The sequence below is a fragment of the Streptopelia decaocto genome (genome assembly GCF_964273445.1).
Source record: "Streptopelia decaocto genome assembly, chromosome: 3".
NCBI lineage: Eukaryota > Metazoa > Chordata > Aves > Columbiformes > Columbidae > Streptopelia > Streptopelia decaocto.
In genome coordinates, this window is record NC_138656.1 from 95,808,722 (window position 1) to 95,824,775 (window position 16,054).

The window sequence follows — 16,054 nt, forward strand, 5'->3', positions numbered from 1 at the left end:
TATTCTGCCTCTCTCAGCCTTTTTAAGTCTTTCTATGCTTCACTTTATTGGTAAATATCCATGTAATGCAGATGTAATATCTTCAGTTAGTATTCAGAAAGAAATCTGAACAGAAAGCTGTGGACTATGGTTTTCTAGGAAGACTCTGTATGTGTTAATTATTAGTCAGACATGTTGTAAACTGATTTATTTGCCTAAGATACAGAGATACTGGAAAGACCCACAACTATGTATTCATCATTATGAAACTTTGGGTGCCTTATTTTGCAAGTGAGAAAGTTTATAGGAAACATTGCAGAATATACAGAATATACATGGTCCGATATTTTAGTTCTATACCTTTAACTAAACCAAAACAACATGAGGAGTGAGCACATGATCTCAAAGGAAGGTCTCTTTCTTTTGGGCTTCATTTACCTGTAACTAATGTTCTCTATACTATATAACACTCGGATTGCATTTCATCTACATTTTCTCTCCCGATGTGCAAGGCTATATCACTACAGTAAACTTATCCTGCATCCCCCATTTCAATCTTGCTTCCAGTGACCTAGCTGAGCTTTATATGCTTAATTTGCACAGTTTTATTGCGGGCATATTTTAAAAAAAAAAAAAAGTCAGGTGATACTCAATGTAAACTACTGCTCGAAGATTTTGTTTTAAGGTCTTTATTTCTTTAGTCAAAATGAACTTGCAATCTCTGTAAATAGCATAATACATACCCACTGATGAGTGCACATTCCAATTTTAAAAAGGAAATGGCAGTATTAATAAAACCACAAAAAAACCCAGAGTAGATATCAAAAAGACAAGTCTATTGGCCTTTATCTATAATCTATGATCTCCAGTTTTTTCAACAGCAGACCTAAAGAAAAATGCGTGGTATTGTTGCCAAAACTTAAAAGATTCAGAAAAAAAAAAAAAAAAAAAAAGCAGTAAAGAACTTTGAAATTCCTAGCAGAGGTAGCACATGATGGTAAATAAAAAATAAAAAAAAAGTCATAGTTTGAAATCTGAACTGTTACAAGATAATTTAAGTCTCCAAAGCTGAACAAGCAGAGCTAAAAACCGGTCATCTCTCTATCTCCATTTTGTAGTAAATGAGTGGAACCTGGAGAAATTATTGGCAGACAGTTTCCTAGGGAATGAAGGGAATCTTTCCCTTTGTGACTTCAGCTGGGCTGTTCAGCACTGCAGGATGTGGTAGCATGAAAAGGCATCTACTTTTGAAAGCACAGCTGGCAGCACAGCTGGTTTGGATGCATTGCCATGAATGGCAGAGACATTAAGAAAGAATACGTGTGTGTGTTTATATATATGGGCTTGTAATCCAAGTGCTCAAGTTTTTAATACAATTTCTTGACAGTGGTGCTTTTATCAGACCTGCCTCACACACCGTCCCCACCACAGCTAAAGAGTTGTGGATGAGGGAAAAATGCATCAGACCACAGGATTTTTATTTTGCCCTGTTGCAAGCAGGCTTCTGTGTGGAAGTTAATAGAAAGGCCAAGGTCAGCAACATGCAATCACTATGCAAGACATAATAGGACATAAATCTTAGCCTTCAGATTTGCTCTGGGCTTTCTTAATTAAGTTTTGCTAATGAGACAAAAATCTGGACAATGTTAATTCTGACACTGACTGCTATAACGCACCAAATATAACACATGGAAAATGAGAAAAGACATGTTCATGGAAACTCAAGTCAAGTGCTCATTGGAAATGATGATCCAGTTCTTTTCCTTATGTCTATATGGCTCCATCAGTTCCAAGAGAATGACTCCTGATTTGCACTAACATTAGCAAAATGAAAATTTTCTTTATTTTTGGAAATAATTTTTTAAAGTTTAAAAGGAAAAAAAAAGCTACCTTATGTGATAAATATTATCGGCCAATCAGTTTAAGTGAACAGGCAAATCTGTGTCTTAAATTACAGAACTCTGGTTTCATTTATTTTGTTGGCTTTTGGTTTTTTTTCAGTTGTTCCTTTTGTTTGTTTGTTGGTTTGTGGTTTTTTGGTTGTTGATGGGTTTTGGGGGTTTGGTTTTTTTGTTTTTAATTTTCAACTTTAAAATCTTGCTGATGATAACCCAGAGGCAAGGGATTTGCTTACAAATGACATTAGCTAGTCTACACAGGAATGAGATTTCTTTTAAAGGGATGTGAATATGTAACTAGTGCTTATAAACAGCTTTGTTTTGTGATATAAGAAACCGCTGGTACTTGATAAAATCCAATTCCCATTTGTTGGCGTATGTTCAAACCTTAAAAAAACCCCACAAATCTATTCCGTTGTGGTTCAGGAAATATTTTTATTTCAGTAGTTTCCTTTGTAAGCAAAAATAGCTTTGTGTTCACTGTACAAAAGCATGTGTTGGCTTACCTTTAACTACTTATTAACAGTTAGATGTGATCCTTTTCCTCTATTGAAGATTAACCTATTCCAAGCACAATAGCTCTGCTAAGATTTTCAGTTAGGGTCCAAGTCTTAGTTCTGTTCTTCACAATTAAGTACAAATATATCTGACTTGTAACTGTTTCAGCTCTACCTGGTGTCTACTCTGGAGCTTCAAAAAACTTCACACATTTGGCAGGAATTCATGTATTAAGATCACTGAACACTTGGAGTAACAGATAAAAAAACAGTGAAAAATGTCCAATAATTTCTTTAAAGCTGGAGCAGGATTATTCCAAAGCCTTTCTTTCAAAGGTCTCCCTGATTTGTCTGAATGAGCTTATTAGAAACCATAAAATGTCATTTCTAATCACCTTCAGAGTACAGGCAATAGCACTGGCTGGTGAGGCTCAGGGTGCTGAAGGTCACTCCCAGGACGGATGGCAGAGCTCACCGCATCACAAGACTGTGGCACCTTTCCTTCTCCTGGCTGCTGCAAGTGGGCTGGGGTGAAGCTTTGTGCGCAGACCCAGAGCAAAAATTATAGTACGGCTATCTTGTGCCAGGAAAACAAAGTGATTCTTGGTCAGTTTATGAAGAAACCAGGACACCAGACCTCAGTTCAGTCATTTGCCAGTAGATGTAACTCAGTGCATCAGAGAGGCTCTGTAATTGCTTATCTTCAGGCTAAACTCTGCAATGATACAAGCCATCCCTTGCTTTGAATTTAAATGGAAACTTAACTGATGACTCCTTGCACAAAATACATCACTGGTTTGCAATGGCTGCAGTTGTTTATACTTACTGCTCTATTATTAATGTCTGCAAAGCAGTTAAATTTTATAAAGCAAATTCACTTCATCAAAAGCATGATCCCACAATGTCTTCTCTCTTCCACGCACTAAATACAGGACAGCATTCACCTTCCCAGACTGTGAGTGACTAGCTCCTAGATGTGTTTATGCAGTGTAAAGCTATGTGTTAAAGTGATTTTCTCACTGTCACTTTGGTCTCCATACGTTTGGAGCAGGCGCAGGAATGGAGTTGCTTTCACCCTGTTTGGCAACAGCCTGGAAGCTCACTGTGGGTTGTTGGCACAGTATCAAGCAGTGCCACTTTTAATTCAAACATTTCAGGGCTGCCTGTCTTAATTCTTCTGATGTTAATCCAGGTTACATGTAACTCACAACAGTGGTGGCTTAGGTGACAAATTTTGGCAAATATCTAATAGAGTACTGTCACAATGTGACACGACCTCTGAGACCAATGCACTCAGTTCCTCAGATATTTAAAACAACAGACTTAGGGTCACAGTCAGAGGTAGAGGAAGAGAAACTGACCCCAGTTGCCCATGCCAAAAAAAACCCTATTCCTCACACACACAGATTTACACACACAAGTGGTCAAGTACTCAGAGTCAACAACCATCACAAGTAAAAGATGACTTTGTGGGTGTTACATGGTACTAAGAGGTTGCTACTGCCTCGTAACTTTTTCACTCTTCCCACCACAGTAACACATCATGCATGCATCCCACCCCAGCTGCATTTCTAGGTCACCCTCAAGGCAGCAGATGCCATCTCATTCTTCTTTTTGTCAGCCATACTCCAGCATCGCCTTGAGGTCAGCCCACCTTGGACTCAGACAAGAAAGTACACATGAAGACTGGGAGGACCTGTGCATGACCCAGCACATGTGCATGCAGCCACACAGCTGCAAGTGCCCTCCTAAACAGTACTTCACTAGGGCTTGCAGAACAGGTAACAGCAATCATTGTGGCTTACATCCGGATACAAACCTGTCAGGAGACACCACCAGGCATGGAAATCTTGACAGTAGCCCCGTCATATAATGAGCCACATACCACCTTCATTACGGACAGGTCAGCCTGCACATGGCTATGCATAGTTCAGAGAAGCGATGCTTGCAGTGAGATTACCAATCTCAAACCTCACCAACCAGTTGGAGGTGAAGGAGAAGGGGAATATACTGTATTTTGCTGTCAATATGAGCTCTCAGAAGATGGTGTGTTGGTGTTGCATGGCAGATGTGTACCTACCAGTATTTTTCCCAACAGTGTGGCACTATCTGATCCCACCAGCCAATGCTGGCACCCCAAGTACAAACTCTTCTCTTGACCGTGTGTAAACTGACAATGGAAGAGGCAGAAGTAGCCTCCCAAACCAATACTAGAAGCCTGAACAGGTTGTCCACATGCCTACCATTAGTCTTACCACAAAGCAAGCTCAGAAGCACTTTGGATACATATTAAGTTTGGTGTTATCACAATGTGAGTGTCACCAGACCACTTCTAGAGAAGTCAGCTTGCAGCAGGCTCTTCCCTTAAGTTGTAAGCTACTCTGTGCCTTTTGCTTTGGGGTGTATGACTTGGCTGGTGTAGACATAGCCTAAGATTGCCCTGTGCATGGCCAGGTACTACTCTTTGCATAAGTGAGAGCAGTCTTACACAGAAATCACCAGCTCATTTTTGTTCAGACATCTTTTATAATGTACAAAGAGATGCTGCAAGAATGATACATGCAATTTATTCATATGAAACAATTTCGCCTTGGCTAATGCACACACTAGAGATCCACTATTGAATTGCTCACCAAGCCTGGTAAGACAGCCAGTGACCCTGTGGGGCAGGAAAGCATCGCTCAGCTGGGGGAGGACTGGGCTTCTTGATTCTCATAACAGGCTGCTCCTCAGTGTTGCTGAGCTGCCACTTTCTGATTCTCTGCTTTTAAGGGTTTTTTTTATACCTTGGGGCACAGATTTTTTTCATTTTGTCTCTTTGAGCTGCTATTGTTACCCTTTTAATAAAATCTTTCTGTCTATGCTTTCACTGTTCTCATTTTGCATAGCTTTAGGTTGTGAACTTCTCGATATTTAAGCTGTTTTCTTATTAAAACTGAGTCAAGAACATAACACGGTGCCACACCAAACCAGGCTTTGGATCCCAGACAGCTGAACCCTTGGACCAAGGGCTGACCTTAGCCTGATGCAGCAACCCAGTATCCTCAGGTAATGAATTCTGATGCTCCTTCCCATGGCCTGTTCTATGCCAGTGCCCAGGTACAGCCCTTGTGCCGGGCAAATCTCCTTTCTGACCACCTGGGCCAGCTTTAATAAGTCTTTTTTTGCCAGCTTGCTTTGTAGCACATAGCAACAACAGAAACAACAGCAGCATGCATAGAATGGGGAACACACTGTGTATCAGACTTTGTGTTAGCCTGGAGGATGGGGGAAAAAAGGGGACCATAAGCCTTCACAAAGCATAGGCAGTCATTGTAATCCTGATGGAGAGGTGTATTTTACCAGAAAAATAATGAATAAAAGCAGGTTAAAGGCATCAGAATTTGGCCTAACTTATTACACAATTGCATAAACAGCATCCATTAATTTTATAGTGATACTGAAAAAGCAAGAAATTTTTTGTGTTGAGTTTAGCACTATATAATCTCTCTTTAAAAGATTTTTTTTCCTCTTAATACTTCTTTCCATTGGTTTCTCAGGATAGAGTTCCTAGACTGCAATTACCAATGTACTCTCATTTTTCATTCATAGATAGAAGCTGTTTGAACTGATAGGGAAACTGATTTTTAAAGTATGCACAGATGAAGAAACAGACCCAGAGATCAATGAAAAGATTCCTCTTTTTGCTCTTCCTATAATCCCAGTAGTTTTTCTCTTGGGTTGCGTCCACCTATGGGCTTCAGTCTATCACCTGGGCTAATTTAAAGCTAAAACATATCATGTGAATAATTCTTTTGGCTAGACATGCTAGACAGGATTTGGGCTTTACAAAAATGAAATTCAAGAGGAAAAGTTGAGTTTGGAACAACTTCATAGCAAAGCAAGTGCTTTGAAATGATGGGCAGGCTTTTAGAATCACACAGATCATAGTGATCCTAAATACAAATTTTGCCTGCTTCAGTGCCTGATTGAAAACAATAAATTCTATTAGGTCCTTGGTGGGTAAACCTATTACATCTTGTACAGTATTTATATTTATAGTTATAAATGTGTATATGTATGAATTTACATATATATATATTTTAGTTTAAAAATAATTTTTATTATATTTACCTTCATGTATGGATTTCTGTTCCTAGGAACTCTCTCTTAAACTCACTGAAATGCTTTTCTCAATATTTTTTTGGACATTTGGTTAATGGGTATGCTGTCCACAAGATGTACATACTTACATTCGACTATTTTTCTATTGAGAAAAGAAACTAATACGAAACCAAAGCTTATCTATCTATCAGTCTGTTCATGACATTTTTAAGGATGTGTGTACTCCTGTAGGAAGAATGTATATTTGACCTATATAGAAAGACTCAGTGATTGCTTTACTTCTGTTTTAACAGTTTCACAGGCCAACAGTTTAAATGCAGGCTGGATTTAAATTATACCAGGTCCTATAGGGCAAGAGGCTGAGTAGCGTAAGGACTATTCCATTTAAATTGATTTGAATTTTAATGTTTTAATTGATGAAAAAAAAATCTAAATTAGTTCATCACATTAATTTTAATGAAAGCAGCAGCATGTCTCATTAAAATTTTAGTCTTAACCACAACTCAGAGCAATATGTGAGGACGTAAAATGTTCCTGCACACCAGGACAGGGCTGTTATGCAAAGGTTCTGGACATGCACATATCTGTGGGGAGATTTAAAGGATCAAGAGGTCAAAGAGAAGGTGGTTGACTGATGCAAGCATAGACAACAATCTTCCATAGACATTTATAACACACCTTGAAAGCAATTTTTTTAAGATCCAGGCTCAGGCAACATTCAGTCTGTGGGAGTAGCACAGGGTCAAATAATGAGCGGCAGAAGCTGGAGAGGAAAGTGGTGACTCTCCTACGTGCAGCAGGAGTGCAGCTGGTCATTCTGCTGCTCTCATCAGCTGGCACAGACACTGCCTGGCCAAAAGGGCTACGAATACTGCGTGGCATGAAAGAATCACTGTGCCTGCCAATTGCTGTGGGTGCTGACACAAACATGGATAACTCCTGGAGTGCTTCACAAAACGTGTCTAGATAGCGGCAAAATGTGAGCAAGGTTAAGATCATGGGAGCATTCATTTCCCAAAGATGATGCCATTCATTCTCAGCTATTTGAAATACATGAAACTAAATTTACAGGAGTAAAAAACAAGAATCACAGCAAACACTTCGCAACAAAAATATGGCTTTATTTATTTTCAACATTTATATTATTCCTAAAGAAAATATGCTGTGTTATTTAAGGCATCTTTTAAACCAGCAAGCACTTCAAGAAATCATACTTCAATATGGCACCTTCACGTGTGTGTCTCTGGGGTTAATTATGCTAGTACATAAGATTGTCTCTTGAAAGAATATTTGATTATTATAACCGCTTTGCAATTAGCATACTGGAAGCAATTTTATTTTGAATGGTGCTTTAAATAATACTTGTGCCGTTGATTCCTTTCTTATTATCGAAACAGGCCTCAAAATACTCTATGGTTTTATCTCTTGATCCTAATCGGGGCTGGAAAAGAAGAGTTTTCACATGAATACTAGTAGTCAAAAATACAGATTAGAAAACTGTATAACACGCACATGGGTCACTTAGTTTTCCTAATTTATGTGACCTGGTGATCTGACTAACAAACCTAACTCATAGTTTCACAGAAAAAAAGGCTTGAAGAAATGTTCAGCGACCTTGTTAGTGCTGTCACTGTGGGAGAAGATGACAGCTGGCAGACCAAACTTACCCTGTGAGATACTTGCCCATCTTTGCAGCAGCCTGAGATAAACTCAGTTCTTAAATTTCCACATAGCTGAAACCATCCAAATTCTAAATTGAATCTCTCTTTCTGAAATTTAGGTCCATTTCTTTTTTTTCCTACCCTCAGGAAGGATGGAAGAGTCACTAATATTACTTTATAACAGCCCATTTGCAGAGATACCAACTGCTGTGCCTCTGCTCTATCCTTATTTCTTTTGTTCTGTGTGAGGATGCTGAAGCCTCTACATCTTTTCTAAAGCTCCCATTTGTCTTCCACATACTGTGCAACTGATTCTTCACTAACACTGAACAGACATGAGTAACTACCTCTTTCATATTATAAACCACCCCTTCAACATCTCCTGTGAGTGGCATTTTTCTTAAGAGCGTTGCCTCTAACTCAGATTGAGTTTGTGGTTCCTTATAATCCTCAAATTCTCTCCTGCAGTATTATTGTCATTCCTTTTATCTATATGCTTTTCATATTTTGTTGTATTTGTCTTCAGTTAATTTTATCATCTTGATTTCAAGCTATCTAACATAAGTGACATTTTTTGACTTCTAATCCTGCCTTCTGAGTTGCTTGCAAGTTCTCCCAAATGGGCATTATCTGTAAATTTGGCAAGCTTGCTGCCCATGTGATTGAACAAGTAATTGACGATAATGTTTTATACTGTTAGAGCTAGAAGGCAGCATTGTGGAAGCCTGTGTGAGATGTTTTCCCACTTCAGCAGCAAATGATTATTCTCTGAGTCCCGCTTTCCAATCAGTTTCACATCTCCCTTATGTGAATTTAATTTAGTCTGTGTCTGCTTTGCTCGCTTATGAATGAAAAGTGGGATTGTGTTGACAATATGCTGTATCAGATGCATCCTCTATATCTGTTTTGCTGTCAAAGAAAGAAATGAGATCAACTTGATAGGATTTATTTCTGACATGTCTCTGTGCAAGTCATCTTATCTCCTTACTGTTCTCCAGATGCCTACAAAGAGGTGGTTTAATACTTTGTTCCAGTGTCTCGGAAATGCTAGGGCTGACTTTTCTGTGATTCTTTAGATTTTTCTTTGCAGTCTCATTAGATACGTTGTGTTTGCCTTTCTCCAGTTTTCTGGGAACTTACTCATCCTACTAATCACTAATATTTGAGAAATTGCTTTGATTGGTTTAAGAGTAAGTTTCATTAGGCTGTGCCATCCTGAATACTCCAATTTACTTCAGTATTCCTTCAGTTGTTCTTTTCCTATTGTCTCCATGATTCTACTCTCAAATTCTTAATAATAACTGAAATAAACTTTTAGTAATAATTAACCTTATTTGTGAAGACTGAAACAGACAAAAAAAAGGGCCTCGAACATTTCAGGCTTTTCTCTTTCACCTATTTGTTGACCTCCCTTGTTAAGTACTACATTATATCTGCTCTCAAGCATAGCAAATTATTTGCAATACAGCGTTGTTTAGCAAACAATTAATTATAATGGCACTACATGGTTATGCACTCAAATATAAAATAAAATTAATCTTACTTCAATTACATTACTTCACAATCTAATTCCAGACTACACCTCAATTTCTTCCAACTGTTTAATTTCATCTCTCTTAAAATTAATTCAGTTGTGATTTTATTCTGTGATGCTAAGAAGTGGAATTGTTCTGTATTTGTACTTATTAAGAGGAAATCATTCACCAAATATAGCCAGCTTATTATCCAAACACTAAATTGTATAGCTAATTCATCTTTTTAAGCAAAACCATGAAAATATGTTACAATTACACTAAAGAAGTAGTTACATATTCTAAGTGTGACTGTAATCAAGTCAGAAAAATAGTAATACTCACCATCATATCTAAACAGAACCTCTTTCATTGGCAACCTGTAGGGAAAAAAAAAAAAAAAAGGAAATATAAGATGAAAAGAAAGTGGAGAGGACAATATAAACTGCAGTATATTAAGCAGGCACAGTTCTACAGACTGGTGGACAACTTCTTACAGCTCCTTGTCTATTAAAAACATAATTTTCCTGCATTGTTAATTTATAACAAAGATACTGAACCTGGGACGATTTTTCATGCATTGATGTCTTTGAGGAACTATAGTGTGCACAGCAAATTTCAACAGACAAAACATCACCTTGGTCAAATGCATGTTAGAGGACATTTCAGACTCATGTTGGGTTTCCACTTCTTTTTTGGACCACATCCTGGGAGGACAGAGCATGTGACCAACCTTGCATTCACATGGCATGGATGTTGTTTTCCTCCACTTTAGCAAGGATTTCGACACAGTCTCTTACAGTAACCTGGTACCGTAACTGAGGAAGTGGGTGGTCTAGAGAGCGCATAAATAACTGCCTGGACCACTGCTCTGAAAAGTTAGTAGTCAACAGTTCAAAGTCTCTGTTCTGGGTGGCCCTTCAGAGGATGCTAAAGTGAATGCTATTTGACATCTCCATCAGGGACCTGACCTGTCCAGGAAGTCTGTGGATGTTACTAACTTGGAGGGGAAAGAGAGACTGATACGCTGAGGGTACAGCTCTCATTCTTGAGGACTTTGCCAGACTGGAGGAATGGGCCAACAGGAGCTTTGTGAACAAAGACAAATACGAAATCATGCATCTGGCAAGGGACAAGGCTGGTGAAGAAGTGAGCAACCTCACACAACAGTGCGGGCCAGTGACTGCCTGGCTGGGTAGCAGCTCTGCAGAGAAGGACCTGAGGTCTGGCTGGCGTCAAACTGAATGTCAGTCCACCCTTGTTGTGATGAAGGGTAACCTCATACACGGTTGCATTAATCAGACCATAGCCAGCAGGTTGAGGGAAGTTATTATTCCCCTCTGCTGGGCACTACTGATTCTGCATCTAGAACATAGTTTCCATTTTTGAGCCCTCCCAATAGGAAAGAGTTGTCAAGCAACCAGAAGAAACTTAATGGAGGACCATCAGGATGCTTGCAGGGGTTCCTTGACTACTGGAAAAGGCGTATGACGTATAAAGGGAGGCTACAGGGCTTGTTTAACATGAAGAGTAGGTTAAGGCATACCTATTCTCTCTCTCAAGCTGTTTAAGCAGGGTTTATAGAGAGCTGAGATTTGTGTGGTGAAAGGAAAGGAGGCAACAAGTAGGGAAGTTTTAACTAGCCATAAGGAAAGATATATTTATCATAAGAGTGGCCAAACACTATGGCTATTTTTATCTGATTCTTTGATTCTAATTACTTATGCACTATTTAAGTATTGAATTTAAAAAAAAAAAAAAAAAAAAAAAGCATCCCTCTTCAGACTCCAAAACTTCAACTGTGTTCTGACTATCTATTCAGGACAAGCTCTTTTCCTCTAAAATTATTATAGAGAACGCCTGCCATTATCTAAAGGGGACCAAATAAACCAGCTTTTTCCTAAAGCCAAATAGAATTAGATTGAAATAACCCTTTAAATGACATACAGATACTTCATACTTTCTATCATATTTATATTACTACCCTTTCAGTCTTTTTAATGTAAATTTACCATATAAATAATACATTTACAGTAATTCTTTTCATGGCAATCACACTAGAAATAAAATCCTATAAATTCATAAAATGCTTCTTCCTTGTTAATGCATGGTGATCTAATATGCCTTTTCACATCAGTAGTCTATAACTGAAGGTTTTTTACTTAAAACAAGGAGATACAGTTGAATCTGGCAAAAAGTATTGCTCGAATACCTGTTGCAAGTATCAGTTTCCTGTTTTACATATAAAGTACAAAACCAATAAATTTTAAAGCATTGTTAAAGTATAAAGCGAATAGAAAGTGTGTCTGCTGATATTTAAAGGTTTTGTTTGAGAATTTGCAAATGTGCATTTTTTGAACCTACTTTTCTATTTATAAATATAAGAAGACAACAGTTTGTTTCCTTTTAGTGGCCCGTCCATTGAGGACATTAAAAAATTTGTCACATCTATTCCATGAAATTTCCTTTAGTAAAAGCAGTAGTTATTCTTACTTTTAGTGCTCATTTGCAGGGCAATTAAATTTTCAGTTAAACGAACTGTTCTGAAGATATGGAGAGAGCCTATTGCTGCAGTCCTTGGCTCGGTCAAAATCTTTATGGGTGGTGAGACTATCGCTTCAGAGAGGTATTGCTCATTTTGTTCCAAAGTATTTTGGAAGATCACGGGTGAAGACAGAAGAGTTCTCATTTTGGAGGTAAGTGACCTCAAGGATTTTCTAATTTGCATCAGCTGAGAGCTTCTCTTATATGTATTGCTGTTGCTCTTTGCCTTATTATTTGCTACCTTAATCACTATGCTTAAGCTCAGTCTGTGCAGTGTTTTTTAGGCCACCTAGTTCATTAGATAATTCATAATCTCTGCAAATCAGCGGTGCTGCAAAGACCACTGACCCTGCATCCCAGGTGGGGGACCAGAAGAGATGCTGATGGTGTCAGACTTTAACACACACATGCTCTGCAGCCTAGCCAGCTACAGAACTGGCACCGATGCTCTACCTTACCAGTGTACACCAGCTCACTGCTGTCTGCAGCACAGGGCTGTAATTTTATGCAAGACTGAAAGTAAAAACAGTGTGTCTGTAACATGATGGGTGGAGATCCCATGTTTGTGGCTCCAAGGAAAGCACAAGAAGCAACACAGTCTTTCGCCTCAGTATATCTGCACGCAGGGAAGGACCAGTCCCAGCACCAAAGGGAAGGTAAAGGTGCTTGAATGAAGGAGTTGACATTTGTGTAAAAGTGACTGCCAATACAGTTCCCTCTAGTTTCATCTGGTATCTACCACACCCCTGTTCTCACTTTGACAAGGATCTTTACCTGTTGAAAAGGTAGGTGAGAGCTGATTCATTCCAGAACACCTAACCACCACCATCAGTCTCCCCCAGGCTGTCAGGATAAGCTGGAGGAGAGGACAGCCTGCACCCTGCCCTCATAACTCCTCACCAGAGCCTGGGAAGGGCACAGCCCATGCTCATCCGTCTCATCCTCATAGTGATCATGATGTCAAGCCACCTGGTGGGGGAATTTTGCTCTCTGGGATTTTTGTTGTAAATCCAGGGTACAATGTCAGTATTGTTGATTGTAAGAACACCACTTGGGTCTGATATTGCCATTCGGGTTGGAGCTTTGGTCTAATGTAAAACCTCTTACATAAACTCTTTAGTACAAGGACTCTTTCCGAAAATGAATGCATTTTCTCATATGTAGAATCCTTCAATGATTAATTCTAATGTTGACTTCTGAACAGGAACTCTCCTGAAGTAAATAAAGATTAAGAGCAATGTACAACAGAACTTTAGACCTCATTGCCATTTTCACAGAATTTAAAATTTCAATAACTTTTTCTCTTAAAGTTGTTTAAAGTAGAGCAGGGCAGATCAATTGCTTCCCCAGGAGGGAAAAAAAAAAGGGGGGGGGGAGGCTTTTTTTACTAAAATTCACAAAAATTTGCACAAAAGATGGTCACTGAAATTCTGTCACCACTGAAGTCAATGGAATCATCTTTTTCTGATGAGGTCTTTTTATGACTGTTGACAGATACTATTATTATCTCAAATAATTATTGCAGATCTTTCAGGAATAACAAACAGATAAGACAGAGTAACAGCTGCAGCAAAAGATGATAAGAAACTAAAATAAATGTATAATAGACCTGGGATTTTGCAAGTCACATACGAATAAGGGTAATGAGTTTTAGCACTTTTAGCACCTACTTGCAATGTCCTCTTGGGACATATGCCCCATGTTCTCACTAAATAATCTGACTCAATACTGTTCTGAGAAGGATCATAATGTTATTCACGTACCATAACGGGGGCAGACACTAGATTTACTTCAAAGGAAGACAGTCAGTCTTAAAAATTACTGGTATTTCTTTTGCTTAGGTTTTACAAGAAGGGAGGTTTTACAAGAGAGAGAACACAAAATGTGTTCTCACAAAATCTCTTGACATTATTTCCTGACTAGCTTGTGGGGAGCCTGACCCAGCTCTTCCCACTGTGTGGACTAGTGCCCACCTGTCTAGTCATGGTCAATTTTGTGACAAGCCCTAGGGAACTGGAACAAATACTCAGCTTGCTCAGCTTTACCAAACAGTGTCTGACATTGTTTTTATTTTGAAGCTGACTATTTGCCTCAGCTAACATTATTGTAAGTGGAGAATGATCATCACCTAATAAGAAGTTAATCAATGGAAATACAAAGAGTACTGATAACAGCCCACATAAATCCTCTTCTTTCCAAGTGATTGTCTTTGTTCTTTATAAATGCAACCACACTTTCATCAGAGATCTTTATTCTACAGGTCATGGTATAAATGTTCCAACTGTTGGAGTGCATTTAAGATTTTAATGAACTGATTGATAGAAATTAGGTTAAAAGTGTTTGTTTATATATAAAGAAACTTTTAGAAGACAGTGCTATATATTTTACCTGCCTTGGCGCAGACTAAGCTGGCCTTTAATCAAAGGAATTTTGCACTTCTGTTGTCATTGTCATCAATCTGGAACATGCTTACAATCTCATGTTTTCAAGGATATCTCAGTCATTGCAGCCTGACTTTACTATGTCAGCATGAGATGTTTCACTTTCTATACTAATCTTAACAATGCATGTTAAATTACGTGCCTTGTTTCTTAAAAGAGTTTTCTTCGAAAAGATCTCTCTTTCCATTAGATCTGCAAAGCTCTCCCTCAACTAATTGTAAAGACAAAGGATGAGAGATGTGAAACTAGCTGTTTGCTTTCTGCTAACTCATTTGCAAATACAGGAAAAACAGTTGCATTATCAGATGCTGCATTTATATACACACATGTGCACAAATACATATACACATATATAAACATGTGTACATACATACACATTTTAGAATGCCTGATGTAGTGCAAATCTGTTTCATCTCAATAACAAATTTATCCTCAGAACTATTCAGTCTGTCTCACCACCCAATAATGAAATACCTTTACTTCAATAATATTTCAGAAACTTTACAGATGAGATGGAAAAAAACAACCTATCTGAGAAGCTCAGCAAGGTGTTGGTTGTCTGACTTCATTTTGTGAGGGCATCTTGGGGCTTCCTTTGGACAGATCCTCAGCAGAAACCATAACAACTGCTTTTGAGAAAACAAAGACATGGCTCCTGGGAGGTAGAGTGTCTGGGTTTTGGCTGGGATAGAGTTAATTTTCTTTGTAATAGCTGATATAGTGCTGTAACATTTGGATTTAGAATTAGAATAATGTTGATAATACACAGAAGTTTTAGTTGTTGGTAAGTAGTCAAGGACTTTTCAGCTTCTCATCCTGTGCCAAGTGCACAAGAGGTTGGGAGGGGACACAGCTGGGACAGCTGACCCTTAACTGGGACAGGAAGGCCATGATGAAGATTCAAATAAAAAGAGCTAGGAAGTATCTCTAAGTCTCTGGCCCTGTGCACAGGAAGGCTGGGAATGTGCATGAGAATAAAAGGCTATGTTCATGTCTCATGTATTCCTGGTGCAGAACAGCAGTCTCTTAATCCAGCCAAAAAGTGAGATGTCTACTTTGTTTTTTAAATTATTTTCTCTTTTTTTTAAAACCTTTTTTTTTCTGTGGAAACCAAGATAAATTGGAAGGATATGTTAACAAGCTCTGTCAACAAACTCAGAATTCAGGCAAACCCTCTGCTTCCAACATGCAAAGGCACTTACCTCAAAACTCCCTCAATATTTTTCAAAACAACAAGACAGTTACTCCTTTGGTAGCAATTATTGGCAAACATCCATTTCATTTATTTAAATGCTCACTTTGTGGCTTTTAACAAGACTATAATATAATTTTTAAATAATAAATTTAAAATTGCCTGTTTCTAGAATGTAATTATCATTTCTGTTTAAATTGTTCAACTCATAAAAAACTAGTGAATTA

At 38.3% G+C, this 16,054-nt stretch overlaps 1 protein-coding gene across 8 annotated transcripts in view; it reads right to left on the minus strand.

Moving 5' to 3' along the window:
* Nucleotides 1–7,578: 7,578 nt before the first annotated feature.
* Nucleotides 7,579–16,054, minus strand: part of MLIP (muscular LMNA interacting protein) — a 108,251-nt gene continuing 99,775 nt past the window's right edge. For 7 of the 8 annotated variants that reach the window (XM_082047455.1, XM_082047452.1, XM_082047458.1 and 4 more), the window contains 2 exons: nt 9,996–10,030; nt 7,579–7,919 (listed from right to left, as the gene is read on the minus strand). In XM_082047455.1, the coding sequence (XP_081903581.1) occupies nt 10,004–10,030 (27 nt within the window). In that variant the 3' untranslated portion in view covers nt 7,579–7,919; nt 9,996–10,003. Of the gene's footprint in view, nt 7,920–9,995; nt 10,031–16,054 lie in introns of those variants that run through there. The other variant, XR_014183518.1, reaches the window with a different exon arrangement.